At 47.3% G+C, this 17,142-nt stretch overlaps 1 protein-coding gene across 2 annotated transcripts; it reads left to right on the top strand.

Moving 5' to 3' along the window:
- Positions 1-8,070: 8,070 nt before the first annotated feature.
- On the top strand, positions 8,071-12,466 carry LOC123410586 (galactoside 2-alpha-L-fucosyltransferase-like). Of its 2 annotated transcripts, none has more exons than XM_045103532.1 (2): positions 8,071-8,384; positions 10,817-12,466. In XM_045103532.1, exons 1-2 carry the CDS (start codon positions 8,240-8,242, stop codon positions 12,277-12,279), a joined length of 1,608 nt encoding a protein of 535 aa, XP_044959467.1. In that variant the 5' UTR covers positions 8,071-8,239; the 3' UTR covers positions 12,280-12,466. The 2 variants fall into 2 exon arrangements, with proteins under 2 accessions (XP_044959467.1, XP_044959466.1); XM_045103531.1 differs by lacking the exon at positions 8,071-8,384 and adding an exon at positions 9,505-10,680.
- The last annotated feature ends 4,676 nt before the right edge of the window (positions 12,467-17,142 follow it).

Genomic DNA, 17,142 nt, shown 5'->3' with positions numbered 1-17,142 from the left:
GGCCGCCGCCCAACTCCAGCGCCGCCGAGGCGAACGCCGGAAGAGACGCCGAGCCTCCACCATCCCAAGATCAGAGAAAGCACCATCGCCAACGAGGCTTTGTGAGTCGATGAACAGGCCCGCTGCACGCAGCAAGGCACATGTCGATGTGGCACGTCGACCGGGGGACGTCCCCATGCTGTCTTGGACCAAGATTTGTCGTCTCCCATCAACAAAGTTGGAGAGGAACGGCAGATCCACCACCTTCGGACCGACATCCTCGCTCCAGAAGAACCACCTCGCCCCGGCCGCCAGCGTCGTCGCGAATAACCACGAACGCTAGCGACAGACCGAGAAACTGATCTCGCCAGATCTGAAGAACGGCGAGAAGACCAAGCTGCCGATCTGAAGGACCGAGCAGCACATGTTGCCATCAACTCCAAGACGCCGCCGTGAAGGTCGCCGTCAGTGTGGAAATAGACTTGAGGCAAATTTATTTGACCGGACGCCGGTCCCACCACCCCAACGACATCCAAGAAAACACTAGACCAACCCTAACAACAAGCCGGCGTCGCAGAACCGTTGCAGCGCCGTGGTCCCCACCTCCTCACGTCGCCGGAGTGGGCAACGGAGGAGGCAGGGACCGATGGCGGCCGGTGTCGCTGGGGCAGTTCGTGGCGATCGCCTTCTAGCGGGAGCGGTTCGTTCGCTCGCTCTGGACAACCGCTGTCGAAAGGGTTGGCCCTCTGCGCGAGACGAGATTGGTTGGGGATTGATGGTTCCGTTTCTGGGAGCGGTGGTGATGTGCCACCATTTTTTGTGTTACTTTTTACAGTACAGTTGTTGGCTTTCTATAAATAAAAAATTGCAAGGGGGTTTGTGTAAAAATGTGTCGCAATTATTGTCTTTTCTGATGAAAAATACATGGGTATTTTCTGCAAAAATAACATCGGCTAGGCACCTTTACTTACAGACGGGTGGGCTCATACACTTGAATACGCCCACATACCCATTTTGTGACCGTATGTGCATATTGAGGTGTGGTTCGGTACACCCCCCTCCCAAAACACGTATAAAAGAGAACATATACTCACCTTGTATTGTACACTATAGGCCGTCGTACGTATGCAATATGAGGTGGGTATACGTATGTCTACCTGTAGTGTACAATACAAGGTGGGTATAGGTTTCCCCTTCTATGTTTTGTTGGGGGGTGTATCGAAGCAAAAGTGATGCATATTTGAGTTAAGTGACTGAAAATCTCTATTTTTAAAGTTCTAGCATCAAACTGAACATCAAGCACAAGTTCTATGACTCTCGATGGTATAATTACCTCTATATTATTTGTGGTGAACACTGGATAGCTTGATGCTTGGATTCCATGAGATGGCTCGTATTTTCTACATGTGCACACAAGGTGTTTCATGAGATGCATGTTATGAACAAGCACGCTGTTTTGGTCGCTTCCGCTGGCCCTCTACGCTCATAAAATGGCATGCAAGCTTTGTTACTTTAAGGGTGTTTATTTTTTGTTGTTTGTGTGAGAGATGTTAACTTTCGATGTGAGAAAGTTTGATGGCAATGTCAACTTTCAGTTATTGCAAGTGAAGATATATTCAGTTTTTTTTGACAAGGGACTAGATACCGTTTTGGAAGATGACGAGAAACACATGTCAAATGACCGGATGAAGAATCTAGATAAGAAGGCATTGGCAGTTCCGTGCTTGAATCTTGATGATAATGTGTTGAAGCAAATTTGTGAGTAGAAGACAACTTTGGGATTGTGGAAGAAATTGGAGTTGGAAAGTCATACTCTAATGGATTCTATCCCATGATGCTCTTGTTTAGGATGTGTATGCCAGAATGTACTCCGCTCAAGTAATACATTGATGACTTTAGAAAGTCACTACTCGACTACCAAAATGTGAGTAGCTATATCGACAAGGAACAGTTGGTGAGCTTGTTCTCCTGTTCACTTTGATATTCATATGATGTCATAAGAGGGCGAATTCTTTATGGTAAAGAATCATTCTCCTCGATGATGTTATTTCTATTCTCCTATCAAAGGATTTGTGAAAGAAAAAATCGCATTGGGAGTCATGGTGAAGGTCAATGTAATTTTTTGACACATGGGAGGTCCTTTGACCATTGCCATGGTGGTGACATTGATGCTAGTAGCAATAATCGAAATCTAGGGGATGCTTGAAGTCTTGTTCGGGCAAGAAAACTTGATGCAACTATTATAAAGAGGAGGGCCATATCACATGGGATTGTCCTAAATTGAAAAATAAAAGGGTCATGCAAATGATGGCAGCAAGAATGTATCTTCTTCCTCAACTAATGTGGCGAGCGCAGATGAATATGATGGTTGTTTTGTTGTGTTACTTGTGGTCACTGCATATTGTTCATTAGTTGGACAGTGTGGTTCTAATAGTTCTCCTATTTGTGACGTGAGTTTCAACACTAGTTAAGTTCTTGATTCTCTTTGTTCCTACCATATGTGTCCACAGAGATAGTAGTTTGACACCTATGACCCATGGAATGGTGGTTCAATTTCCATGGGCAATTGATACGTCCCTAAGTATCTATAATTTTTGGTTGTTCCATGCTATTATGTTATCATTTAGAATACTTTTAAGCATTTATCTATCAATTTATATTATTTTTGAGCACTAACCTATTGACCCAATGCCTGGTGCCAATTGTTGTTTTCTGCATGTTTTTCCACTTTTCAGGTTCGAGTACCAAACGAAGCCCAATTGACGTGGAACTTTTTGTGAATTTTTGGTGGACCAAAAGAAGACCGTGGAGTATCGGAAGAAGGCTGGAAGGCACATGAGGCCTCCACAAGCCATCAGTCGCGGCCTGGGGGCGTCGTGATGGCTTATGGCCGCCTCATGGCTCTCCCGACCCCGTTCTGTGGCTTATAAATTCCTATACACCCTCAAAAACTCCACAGGAGGTCCGGAAACACTTTTTATGCCACTCCAAGTCTCCGTTCTGACGGGAGGCTGTCTAGAGCTCCGTTCCGGCACTCTGCCGGAGGGGGTCTATCACGGAGGGCTTCTTCATCAACCTTGCTACCCTCATGATGATGTGTGCGTAGTTCGTCACAGACCTACGGGTCCATAGCAGTACCTAGATGGCATCTGTCTCTATCTCTATCTCTTTCTTTCTCTCTCTCTCTCCAGACATACATATAGGACGGACGTTTGGGGCACCTAGCTAGGTGCCGAGGCTCCTTGCTTTTTCACCACTAGATTGCATTTAGATGCGCACTGTCGTAACGGGTATATTTGTTCAAGGACATAATCACTAATTGAATGCCATAATAATGGTCCTGCATTGTACCATGCATGGCAACGTTCCATGTTGAGACATAACAAGAAAAAGTAATTAATAACTAATGTGTCATGATTAATTGTCTCTTCTTTCTTGGCATGTTTCATAAATGGAAGATACGTGATATTTGTTAGTACTAGAGAAAAACTATTCATAATTATATATGTGTGTTATTTTTATTGAAGTACGAGCATGTATACATGGGTATCTTTAGTATATGTATATTTTAATTAGATACAATATCATGAGTCTGTGTATATTTTAATTAGGTATATACGCATTCTCTGGATACCTACAAGATAGTATTTAGTCCACATTTTACTTTAGGTATATATTTAACTAGGTATAATACTTGGATATGTGTATATTTTCATTTGGTATAGTAGCCCGGGTATGTTAATATGTTCAATAAATACAATACATCCGCTATGTGTATATTTTTCATAGATAAAATTAAATGTGTATTTTTAATAGATACAAACAATATGTCTATATTTTCAATAGGTATAATACTTGCGGTATGTGTATTTTTTCATTAGGTATAACACCACGGTTTGCCCTATATTCACTAAATATAATGTCCTAAGTACATGTTTATTTTTCATTACGTATGACACCCGAGGTATGTGTGTGTGTCTTTATTAGGTATAATATTTCATGTGTGTGTATATTTTTGTTAGGCACATCATCAACGCATATATATTTGTATTAGGTATAATAGCCAACAACTAGTGAATTAATGCCATTATGACGCAAATTTCTAGTAATGATAGTCCTTAACTACAAGAGTTACTCGTAACAACAACTATGACTACCCTTGATGTATTGTTTAAGTCCTTCGGCATTGTAGCTCCCACGTAGTCCATGCTTACCCTAGTCCAAGTGCTGGTGCATGTTCGACGCAGTGGAAGACGGCCAGCGACTCCATGGGTCCGAGTGAAACCTGAATTGCATCGGTAGTCCCGGGACTTTAATGGTCGTGCGGTGGCCCAGGTGGTCTGTGGATGGTGGTCCATGACCCTACCCCTGGTAGGTAACCCCATCAGCGGCCTCATCGGAGCCAAAGTCAAGTGTGTCGGTCAGGTCATCGACCATGGAGACTCGGTGGGTGGTGGGTGGGATGAAAATTTCCCGATCGTCGGCTTTACATCTGTTCTGATCATAGACAGTGGAAGAGATCACTAGGTTCTAGAATCAATATTGATCCAGCATCTCGTTTAACTGTGAGAGCTCATCGGTGTTGAGGGTGGCTATAAACCTGGCTAACTTGAAGTATTCCAGGCTTCCGAACTTGATGATTTGATTCAGGGTGAAGGTCTCGATGCCGCCAAGGCTGTCGGTCGAGTCAGCTTGCAGCACTACGCTACCAAATGTGAAAATTCGGTTGGGGATGAAGATGTCCCCGTGGCCAATGTCGTCGCCAAATTGCAGGTGAGCGGTCAACCTCCTATGATCCAATAGCGGGCTCTCAATGAAAGGACCAATGTCGGTGAAAAAACTGACAGGCCTCGGGTAGGGGGGGCAAGCTGTTAGATTGGACTGATGGGTAAAATGAGACAAAGGGCACGACACTTTTAACCAGGTTTGGGCCCTCTCGATGGAGGTAAAACCCTACGTGCTACTCTTGTTTGTATTATGCTTGTATGAAAGTACATAGTTGGTCTACCTCGAGATATTGAGTTGTGGTCTAAACCCTAACGATGATGATGAATGAATCTTTCCGTGTACGAGCTAAACCCTTTGGCTTATAAATATGTCGGGGTACCTAGGATTACACATGGTTGGTTGCCTCCTATCAGATATATCATGCCGAATCTATCAATAATCTTGGAGTGCACATCAGGTCCTTGGAGATGTCCGATGTTCCCACGCCATAGGTTCAAGGCTTCTTGAGTCCTTCTTCTCGTAGCGGGCCCTCGGTCCAGCCCATGAACTAGACCGCCTAGGCTGGGACCCCCTAATCAAGGACATCGTCAAGAAGGTTCTTTTGTTTTTGTAATTTTGGCAACATTCTACTTTTGGCAATATATGTAACCAATTTTTGGCAATATTATACTTTTGGCAATATTCTTTGTTAGATTTGTAACTAGTTTGAAGGAGCTTCGAGAAGGCTAGTGCCCATTTTTGGCAACATTCTGCTTTTGGATATATTTGTTTGTTTTTACTGAAATTTTTTGTTGATTTTGTGGTTTCTAGTTATTTATTTATTTTTTCTTCTTCAGGTTTTTTGTTTTTCCTATTGCGCTAGGTTTTTCCGGTTTATGACTGGCAGAAGCATGTGCTTCCGCGTGAAGCATAAGTTGTTCCTCTATGCTTCTCTAAAAGTGAAGCATAGTTTTGCTTCTATGTACAATCATTGGAAAAGTTTTGCTTCTGTGTACAATCATTGGAAATGGTGCATAGACGAGATTCTGGGAGGGTACGTGGTTAAGAGAGACGCCTCTAGCCACACAATGTCCATCTCTTTATAACATTGTACAACGTAAGGAGGCTTACGTCCCTACAATATCACAGTCTAATCCTTTAAATATATAATTCTGAAGATCTTTGATGGGAGATAGACGGGGAGCATGGTTACATCTTGTTATAGGGTTGATGGATATACAACTCTCTAATGAAGATGATAGCCTCCATTGGAAATTAATCATGACTGATATCTTCTTAGTAAAATCTATGTGCTTGGACCAAATTGATTTGGGTCCGATACTAAAATATATTTATATTCAGAAGGTCAAAGTACCCTTATGAATCAAAGTCTTTATGTGGTTTGTCCACAAGGAGGTGGTTCTAACTAAGGATAAATTGTCCAAGGGTCATTGGGAGGATAGTCAAAGATGTAGCTTTTGTGATCATGATAAAACCATCAAAACCTCTTTCTCGATTGTCCCCCGACCAAGATTTTATGGCGCTTCGTGCACACAGCCTTTAATATCATACCCCTAGATAGTATATACACATTATTTCGGACGTGGTTAAATGGAGCAGAAAGTAATAGTGTGAGAAATATTCGAATAGGAGTATGTGCATTAATATGGGCTATTTGGAACTGTAGAAATGACATGGCGTTTAATAGACAAAATCGTATAAAAAATTTACAGGTCATCTAAAGGGCCATTGCTTGGATCTGTATGTGATCGTTACTCATTCTTGCGGATGCCATGGAGCATTTGGTTATTGGGTCCGGTGGAAGATGGTAGATTGGGATATCTACAAGACTACAACCAGTTTGGATGACGGTCGAGTAATAGGATAGGTGTTTAGTCATCTAGTCTTATTTTCGTCGCTTGCATCTCTTTTTGACTACTTATAGCATTTTTTTTCCAGCTTGATACGAGCTTGTTTTGGATCGCGACATTTTGAATTATTTCGTTAATAAAAGGGTTGCATGCATCTCTTTGATGTAGAGGCCGAGGATATTCCTCCTTTTTTTTTAAATGTGCTTCTGTGTTCTCCAAAAAGGTAAAGAACATATGTGCTTCAGCGTGAAGCATAGTAGTGCTTCCGCATGAAACATAATTATGCCCATCTGGTTTCCCAAAATTGATGTCATGCTTCACTCTGCGAAAACACATCTTAATTTACTTGAAGACATTGGTTAGTACAGTTTGAAAGCATAAGTTAGTACATAGAAGAGCTTGTATTTGTCTAAAAAAAGTTTGTCCAAACATATCAATGGGTTCTAATTTTGAATGTCGCGATGCGAAAAACACAAGATTAAACGGTTCATAATTTAGACACTTGGTTTAAAAGGCAAAGTATTTTAAAAAGACGAATCTACAAAAAGGAACACAAACGAACTCACCTTGCGTGGAGAGAAATCCCACCAAAACTCCTGATCGTGACAAGTGTTGTGCATGCAATATATTACTCCCTCCGTCTCAAAATAAGTGTCTCGAGCTTAGTACAACTTTGTATTAGAGCTACTACAAAGTTGAGACACTTATTTTAAGTTTATTAAATTTAGGAAATGTTCATTAAATTTCTAAAAAGTTCAATAAATTTGTAAAAGTTGATAAAATTCAAAAAAAGTTCATTGAACTGAAAAAAAATATCATAAATATTGAAAAAATTCATCCATTTTCAAAACATGTTCATAAAAATGTAAAGAAGTTCATCAATATTCAAAAATGTTCATGCATCTTAAAAATATTCGCTGAAATTGTAAAATGTTCATCAATACTTAAATAAGTTCATACAATTTTTAGAAGAAAAAAAAGTCAAACGTCATCTAGATGGGCCGGACCATTCACTAACGCCATAGGCGTCAGTTAACAAAAATGAACGTTAACTGACGCCTGTGACACGAAACAGAAAATACCTAAATTCCATACGCATGTACTTAATACGGTGAAGAAACGACGTTCGGCCGAACTAATGATTTCATAATATTTCTAGTTGGGCCTTATACAAATTAGTAAATTGCAATAGGCTGAGCCAGGGCATATAACTAATTGGGTCAGGATACAATGAACGAGCTAAATGAGTTGACGACATATAAAAAAGAGAATGCTAAAAAGGGTATAAAAAACAGAGTTGACAACAACAATTAAAAAAAAAGATCTACATGTTTGTGCGGGTGGGAAGAAAGCGAATACTGCGTATGCAAGCCTCTTCCACCGTGATCTAAGGCGCGTCCTATTTTAAATCTCTCACACGTCGTGGAGTACACTCGCATGGCATTGGCATTGGCATGCATGCATGGATCTTCCGTTCTGGTGGTAGAACACGATCGATGTCGATCAGCCAGTGCCTGTTCTAGAAAGAACAACAAAAACAAAGATGAGCTAGTGATGGCCACGATGTCACGGAGTTTGAGTTCCGCGCCGTTGACCTCTCCCCGAAATGTCTCCCCTATTAATTCGCTGCCACCATCAAATGTCAAACCACAAACCGGCTAGACGGAGGGGAGAGGCCGGGCATGGCGAAGAGCGGGGAGCGGCGCGGGGTGGTGGTGGTGGTGGTGATGCTGGCGCTGCCCCTGCTCCTGGTGCTCCTCCTCTCCGCCGACCGCCGGGTGCTGATAGCGTCGGATGCGCAGCTCATCCGCCTCGTCACACGGAGAGGTACGTGCGTGCGTGCCCGCGGTCTGCTTTCTCGATCTACTACGTAGTACTAGTCGACGGCGAATCTCACTCAGATCCAGCGGCCATTGCGCATTGGATCGGCGCGCGCGCGCGACTGATGCATGGTGTTAAATGCTTGGTCAACTCGTCTGTTCAAAATTCTTTTATTCGCTCGATGTCAGAGATCATCCTATCATGGTACCTTTTTTTTTTTGGTTGCGAATTTCCTGTCATGGTACTTTACGTCAACGGTACACAAATCTCAGGAGTACCAGCTCATTTCACTTACCCAAAAAGAGTAAAGAAAAATGTACATTAATCTTCTTTACCACTTACCAGGGGTGCTTTACTTGGCTAACAAATCATAGGTGAATAAACATCCGAAGTTTCGAAGCCCAACCTACACATGAGACTAATTTCTCTTCTAAGATCACGATCAATTAATTAAAACAGACGAGAATTCTCTAGTTAATAAACAAAAAAACTTGATGAAAATCGCTACAGACTTATTTATGAGAAGTAAACAAGCCAAAACCCCAAACGACATGTGGACTCTTCCAGAGCCATGAAGCAACACGAGATCGATCAATGCGCAAGGCATGCTACTCCTGCAAACCCCCAACATATAGACGACCACATCGCACAAGTAATCCCATCAACTGGCTACAACTAGAGATAAATACACCAAGAACACAACTTGGACAACCGAAACCACACCGACTCTCTGAATAACTCAGCCCGTCCATCATGAAATCATGGAGCCATTCTCTTTGACGTCACTCTTCTTACTTCTCTTCATCTTTGATTTTTCGCTGACTGATTTCTTCACCCGTGAACCGACAATCTGGATGGTTTATCACTATGTATCCAGCAAGACTGTCGGCTGCCTTTTGATGAAGAATAAAAGCCAACCAACAGTCTTGCTGGATACAGGGTGATCAACCGCCCAGATTGCCGGATCATAGGTGTTTCACAAGAGATACTTTTTTTATTGGCTCTATTAAGCCACTCATCCAATCCCAGGTTGTACCTATTTTAAATCGGATACTTCCGGGATATATGCCAGATTATCCTTTGAAAATATTAGCTTGCATGCCCAGGTTCGCAGGGCTCTGTAAAGAAATCTTTCTCTAGTTCCACTTGTGAACATATGACCATTATTGTTCCTTATATCAGTGTTAGGGTATAAAAAACAACTTTCGATAAATACAAACATTTACCTGAACATGAGGTAAACTTTATCGATCGATGTGTAAATGAAAGTTGCCAATGGATTGGACCACGGATAATATAGCATTGTTTTAGCACATTGATATTTCATGAAAAAATGGGTTCATTAAACCCTAATTACCATCCAAAAAGTCGTATTCCTTTGACCTTTCCTTGTGCCATGAGTTTTTGTTTTGTAGAAATATAAACTACACGATTTTGAGTGATCCTTGAAGTTTTTACAATGCATTAAAAACCCACAAACCATGGATAAATATTTCGTTTTCTATGAATTTTTAAGCGTATTTTAAGATTTATCAATCACCAAACTCACCCGTCAGAAATCATGTCAACAATTAAACTTGGTTGTGACTGTGGTTATACGGGTGGTTGATGTTCTTTTTCTTTGTAACAACCACGAAGAGTATAGAATTTGTGCAAAACCAACCTCAAAAGGTGGTGATTTTTTGTTGTTGCAAATTTCTCGAGAAAAACGATAATACAAAAAGAAAAGCTTGCGCTAGTCCCAAACTCGAGATAGGTTTTTCTACTCCCGTGTGCTCCTTTTCTGGCCGCTGCACCACTAGTAGTCGGTTACAGTGTGCTGTCTGTACACTGTAAAGTACCCAAAATTAAACTTATATTTGTATCGATTCTGTAGGTTTGATTTGGTGTCACAGGTCCCAAAAACTCACCCCGACTGCCGGGATCATGGATCCCTGGTTTTAGATTGTTCTACCCAAGTTGGTTCTACTTCTGCCAAAGATTCCCACCCTACATAGATCCTATCCCGTAGCCTAGCGGTCAATGCTGCGACGGGACGTCGAGACAGGCAGTGATACCATAGCTGTGCCACCGAGCAAGACGCGGCAACGCTCGGCCGGCGTGCACCACGCCGACGAGGCGCCGCCGGCGTGCATAAAGCGTCCGATGAAAGGGCTCTACCGTAGGCCCAGGCAGTGGGGATGCGCGGGCAACGCCATGCTCCTCGCCTTCATCATCACCGTGCCGTCCATGGTCGTCTTCTTCGGCGCGCGCACCAGCGCGCCGGTGGTTTGGATCAACGCCGCCGACGCCTTACGCCTAGGTAGGCTCCCCCGCTCGCAGCACCACCCAGTACCGGACGCATACCGGCAACAATTTCAGGTGTCATGTCCAATCAGGACAACAGCCAGAGCTAAATGATTACTGACGATTTCATTTCTTGTGTCTGGCAATGGCAGGATCGGCAGCACCGGCGCACGACAGGCTTCTCGGCGGCCTCCTGGCCGACGGCGTCGACGAGATATCTTGCCACAGCAGGTACCAGTCCGCCTCGTACCGCCGGAGGGCCGGCAGGCAACCCTCCCGGTACCTCGTGTCCAAGCTGCGGCGCCACGAGGCCCTGCAAAGACGCTGCGGCCCGGGCACCGCCGCCTACAGCCACGCCCAGGAGCAACTCAGGTCGGGGAAGAGGAGCCACGCCGGCGCCGGGTCGCCGGCGTGCAAGTACCTGGTCTCCATATCGTACCGCGGCCTCGGCAACCGGATCCTGGCCGCGGCGTCGGCGTTCCTGTACGCGGTGCTCACCGACCGCGTGCTCCTCGTCGACCCCAGCAACGAGATGGACGAGCTGTTCTGCGAGCCCTTCCCCGGCACGACGTGGGTGCTGCCGCCGGACTTCCCGCTGACGAGCTACACCAACTTCAGCATCGCGACGGCCGAGAGCCACGCGAACATGGTGAGGAACAAGGTGATCAGCACCGCCGACGTCGTGCAGGAGCTGCCGGCGTTCGCGTACATTCATCTCGACCACGACGCCACCGGGCAGGACAAGCAGTTCTACTGCGACGAGGACCAGAGGGTACTCCGGGACATCCAGTGGCTGGTGATGAGGACGGACAGCTACATCGTGCCGGGCCTGTTCCTGGTCATGGCCTTCCAGGAGGAGCTCGCCATGCTCTTCCCGGAGCCGGACACCGTGTTCCACCACCTCGGCCGGTACCTGTTCCACCCCAACAACCACGTCTGGGGCCTCGTCGCGCGCTACCACGACGCATACCTCGCGGCGGCGCACCAGAAAGTCGGCATCCAGGTGCGCGTCTTCGGCCGTGAACCCAACTCGCCGGAGCTCCTGGAGCAGATCACCACGTGCGCGCAGAAGGAGGGCCTGCTTCCGGAGCTGCACACCGCGGGACCGCCCGCCGCCATCACGCCGCCGCCGGCGCCTCCCCGGAGGTCCAAGGCCGTCCTCGTGACCTCCCTGAAGGGATGGTACTACGACCAGCTGAAGAGCATGTACTGGGAGCACGCGACGGTGACCGGCGAGGCGGTGGGCGTGCACCAGCCGAGCCACGAGGAGTACCAGCACTTCGGCGCCAAGTCGCACGACACCAAGGCGTGGGCGGAGATATACCTGCTCAGCCTCACCGACGTGCTGGTGACCAGCAGCTCATCGACGTTCGGGTACGTGGCGCAGGGCCTCGGTGGCCTGACGCCGTGGGTGATGTTCAAGCCGGACAACGGCTCCGTGGTGCCGAACCCGCCGTGCGGCCGGGACGTGTCCATGGAGCCGTGCTTCCACGCGCCGGCGTTCTACGACTGCAGGATCAAGGAGGGGGCCGACCCCAGCAAGATTCTGCCGCAGGTCAAGCATTGCAAGGACGTGGGCTGGGGCTTGAAGCTTGTTGTTCCCTCCAATACATAGTCTCACTCTCTATACTTTTGCCGGCATCAGCATTGCCGTGCTCTTAGAAAAATTGCCATGGTACACTAAAAATTGCCGTGCTCTCTAAAACAAAAAGGACAGGACGCCGGTGCGCTGGCCCGCACACTCGCGTCGGTGGCAGCACAACCGTCAAATTAGGGATCCTTTAACCGTCATATCTCATCTCTCGTCCGCAACCTCGAACCATGAACGCGAGCGCCTCGCCCGCCATCCTCATCCAACGCGCAGAGGCGCTCCCCCCCTCTCCCCTTGCCCCCCGTCGGTCGACGGGGGCAGGGACCGTCGCCCCCTCTCGCCAGACGTCCTCACCGCCAGTCGCCGTCCTTGCAGAGCCAACAAATGCAAGAACCTTGCTGGCCGTCCGTTGCAGCTTTTTTCATCAACGTTGTAGCATTTTATGTCAACGGTTGTAGCATTCGTCATGGCAATGACCACTTGCAACTTTTTATATGTGGTTGCAGCTTTTCTTCATCAACGGTTGTCCTCCCTCTGTCCTAAAATAAGTGTCTCAAGCTTACTACAATTTTTTTACTAGAGTTAGTACAAAGTTAAGACGCTTATTTCGGGACGGAGGGAGTAGCATTTTATGTCAACGGTTGTAGCATTCCACCATGTCAATGACCGCTTGCAGCTTTTTATATGCCAGGTTGAAGCTTTTTCATCTGGGTTTGAAGCTTTTTCAAATAGTCGTTGCTGCAACTTTGAATGACGTTTGCAACACTTGTAGAAGCACGGCCCGGCCATGGCGGCAGGCGACGAGGACGACGGGCGGAGGCTGGATCCGGCGATGCGGGCGGCCGACGGGGACGGGAACTGGCGATGTGGGCGACCGACGGGGGCAGGGACCGACAATGTCGGCGGCGGCAGCGCAGGGGCGCGCAGATGGTGGCCCCCCTCGGCCACGCGCCCCACCACGCGTGAGAATCATTCCACCAAGATGAAAGATCGCATGATAATAGAAGATCGCATGGATCGCGTGCGTCCGGCCGAAGCGCACCGGCGTTATCCAAACAAAAATGCCATGCTCTAAAAAAATGTGTTGCTCTTTAAGAATAACAATGTCATGGTCTTAAAAACAAAAAATGACATGCTCTTTAAGAATAAAAATGACACAGTTTAAAAACAAAGTATGTCATGCTTTTGTTAAAAAAAAATGCCGTGCTCTTAACAATAAAAATGTCATGACTCTAACAATAAAAATGATGTGATCTACAAATAAAATGCCATGCTCTTAACAACAAAAGTACTGTGCTCTACAAAATAAAAGTGACATGCTCTTAACAATAAAAGTACAATTACTGTCCCTATGTAAAATATCAAAATGCCATGCTCTAAGCAAATAAAAAAGGAAATGTTTCCTATCAACCGAGGGATCGGTTGCGCGTGTCGACCATCTCCGCAACCGTTCGATCAACACTTAATCGTGGGGCGCACAACACTCCTCATACCGCACTAGTGTTTTGCAACATTGGTCGTGTTGCAAAACTGCCGAGCGCAACACATGGCAAGTTGCGGAATGCCCGGTCCATCTATTTTCTCGCTGCCTCGACCCATCCGCATCCGCACAGTCGCCGAGCAGGGAGATGCATGTCGCGCCACCGCTTCCTACAGCGGCCGACGAGATTGTCCCACCGCGTGCCTCCCGCCTCCATGTCGGATCTATCGAATTCCTCCCCGTTGACCAGATCGAGCGACGCCAACCTCGCTGTTGCTGGAGACGACAGGTCGTGCCGCCGCTCCAACCCCACTGACCAGATCTGCCAGTCGCGCCGCCGCTCGGCCGTGCCAGCAGCGCCGCCGCCCCCGATGCTGGGGCCCTCCCATCCCCCACCCTCTCGCGCCGCCGGCCGGCCATCCGGTCGCCGCCAGCCGCATCATGAACATTGCAAAAATTTCTGCAACCTAACCTTTGTTGCAAAAATTCCTGAAACATGACCTTTGTTACAAAAAAAATCTTTTCACAAAAGTACCTATGTTGCAGAAAGACGAAGAAAAAAAATCCTGCAACAAGCAAATTGTTTGTGAAACTCGACCGTTGTTTCAGGAATAAACGGGTCAAAAATTTATTTCTTGCAACAAAGCAAAAGTTTCTGCAACCCAGCCATCGTTTCAGAAATTATGGGGTGCCTGACCGAAGCAGATCGGACGGCTACGCGTAGATCGGACGGCCCTTCGAGTGGTGGATGTTTAGTAAACATCCGCCGGTGGATGCGTAGAAGGCCCCAATAAAAAATGCCATCTCTACAAAAATGACACGGTCTATAAAATGAAAATTGGTATAGTTTACAAATAATAAAAATGAGATAGACCTAGATACTAAATATGTCGTCCTACCAACAATAAAACTACCATCATATAACTAATTAAAATCATGAAAATGGCATAGTCTCAAAAAACAAGAGAATATAACCCTAGCTAATTTTTCTATTTTGACACGTATTATGTTGTTACCTATTACTGTAATATTTTGGGTGTCGACAGAACGGCTTGGAACTAAAAACCTCTCCCTCCCAGGTCGCCCTCGCGTGGCGACCGGGGGGGGGGGGGGGATCCCAGATCCGCCGCCCAGCCCCCTCACCTTCCTCTCCTGCCTCCTCCTCCGCCGCCCCGGGGCTCGGTCGTGCAAAGCCCGACCGGAGCCGGCGGCGGCGGGGCCCTCGCGTTCTCATGGTGGTCGGGGTCGGCGCGGAGCGGCCCCTCTGCCCTGGGTGCGGCGCGGGCGCCGGGCGTCGCGGCGCGATGGTGCCTGGGGCTTTGGGCTCCGGTGCTCCGGTCGGGCTTCGGACGGCACAGCGGGTGGCGGGGCGCGAGGGAGCTGTTGAGGCGGCGTTTTCGACATGGTGTGGAGGGCGGCGGTGTGTGCGAGGCGGCTGCGGCTGAGCGCGGGCAGGCGCGCCTTGGAGGAGAGCTTCTGCGTGCGCGCGCCGCCGGCACGAGAAGGTCGTGGGCCCTTTGGGCGCGGGGCCGCTGTGGGCAGCCGGGGTAAATTTGGCCTCTACCGGCTTGATGCTGGACGAGGCGGCCTCTCGCTCCTTTGGAGCGGGTGCAGGAGGACGCGGGCGCTTGGGATCCTCGCGGTGGGTGGTGCCCTGGCTTGGTGTGGCCGGATCTGACAGGCCATTGACGGTCGGATCTGGCGCCCTGGCGGCTGGGGCTGAAGGTAGTTTCGGCCAGCGGTTTGCTTTCAGCGGGTGCGAGGTGGCTTCACACCGGGCTTGCGGTCCGCGGTGGCGTGGTCTTGGCACGGCCTCCGGGCTGCTATGGCACGGCGCCACTGGTGGTGCTCCGGCGAGTTTTATGAGGTGCAGCAGGTGGCGTCTGCTGCTCTGGTTTGGTGGTGGTGTGTGTCACGCCCAAGATGCGACCCCATCCTCAATTTGGCACGAGGGCCTCGTCAGGGATAGAAGCGCATCTCGTCGTGTCGCAAGAATGGATATCGTTACAAGTACATATACTCAAAAGAAGAGATATATATATAGAATTGGCTTACACTCGCCACAAGCTACATCAGAGTCACAACAGTACAATACATAATCATCATGAAGAAAGAGCAGGGTCCGACTATGGACAAAAACAAACGAGAAAAGAAGAACGACGTCCATCCTTGCTATCCCAGGCTGCCGGTCTGGAACCCATCCTAGATCGATCAAGAAGAAGAAGAAGAAGCAACTCCAAATGAACAATCAACACGCTCGCGTCAAGTAATCTTTACCTGTACATGCAACTGGTGTTGTAGTAATCTGTGAGCCACATGGGACTCAGCAATCACATTTCCAAAGGTATCAAGACTAGCAAAGCTTAATGGGTGAGGCATGGTTATATGGTGAGGTTGCAGCAGCGGCTAAGCATATATTTGGTGGCTAAACTTACGCGTACAAGAAATAAGAGGGGGAAGATCTACGCTTAACGGACGTGAGTACTGATGATCAAATGAATGATCCTGGACACCTACCTACGCCAGACATAACTCCACCGCGTCCTCGACCGGAGAAGGAACTCACAAAAGAGACAGTCACGGTTACGCACACAGTTGGCAAGTTTTAATTAAGTTAACTTCAAGTTATCTAGAACCAGTGTTAAACAAAGTTTCCACGTTGCCACATAACCACGGGCACGGCTTTCCGAAAAGATTTAACCCTGCAGGGGTGCTCCAACTAGTCCATCACAAATTACCACAAGTCGCATAGAATTCCTCAATCACGAAGCTCGCGATCTCGTCGGATTCCCTAGTGGAAAAACCTCAACTCTGAGATTACCCAAAGCATCACCGGAATCTCGATGCACAAGATATCTCGTCAAAGGTAACACTAATCCAGCAAGGCCGCCCGGCGTGTCGACGATCCCGATAGGAGCCGCGTATCTCGTTCTCAGGACACGACGGATAAGCTACACATACGAGTGCCAAACCTCGAGTTTCCTCGCGGTGGCCCCGCACAGTGCTCTATTTTCGACCAGCACCATCAGCACTGGCCCTCCCTGTATTATGTGAAATTACTCCTCGGGTTCATGACGCCCTATGCTTTCAGTATTAACAAAGTTATTATGTTGGGCAAATGTAGTACCAATGTTGGGCCTTGCCAGACCAGCTTTAATCTAAAACGAATTATCAAGGGGGTCCCCATAACAACCCCGATCGTGTTAGGAGCGCTCAATTATGGAACATAACACCGGTAGCCGAAACTAAGGGGGCAAAGGTGGAACAAAACACCAGGCTAGAAAGACCGAGCCTTCCACCTTTTACCAAGTATATAGGTGCATTAAATTAAATAGCATTTAATATGGTGATATGACAAAGAACCCATGTTTTCACATGGAAGCATCTGCACCTGCAACTAGCAACGC

Source organism: Hordeum vulgare, chromosome 7H, assembly GCF_904849725.1.
Source record: "Hordeum vulgare subsp. vulgare chromosome 7H, MorexV3_pseudomolecules_assembly, whole genome shotgun sequence".
Lineage (NCBI taxonomy): Eukaryota > Viridiplantae > Streptophyta > Magnoliopsida > Poales > Poaceae > Hordeum > Hordeum vulgare.
Note: the sequence above shows the minus strand (reverse complement) of the source record. Positions and strands in the feature narration are given on the sequence as shown.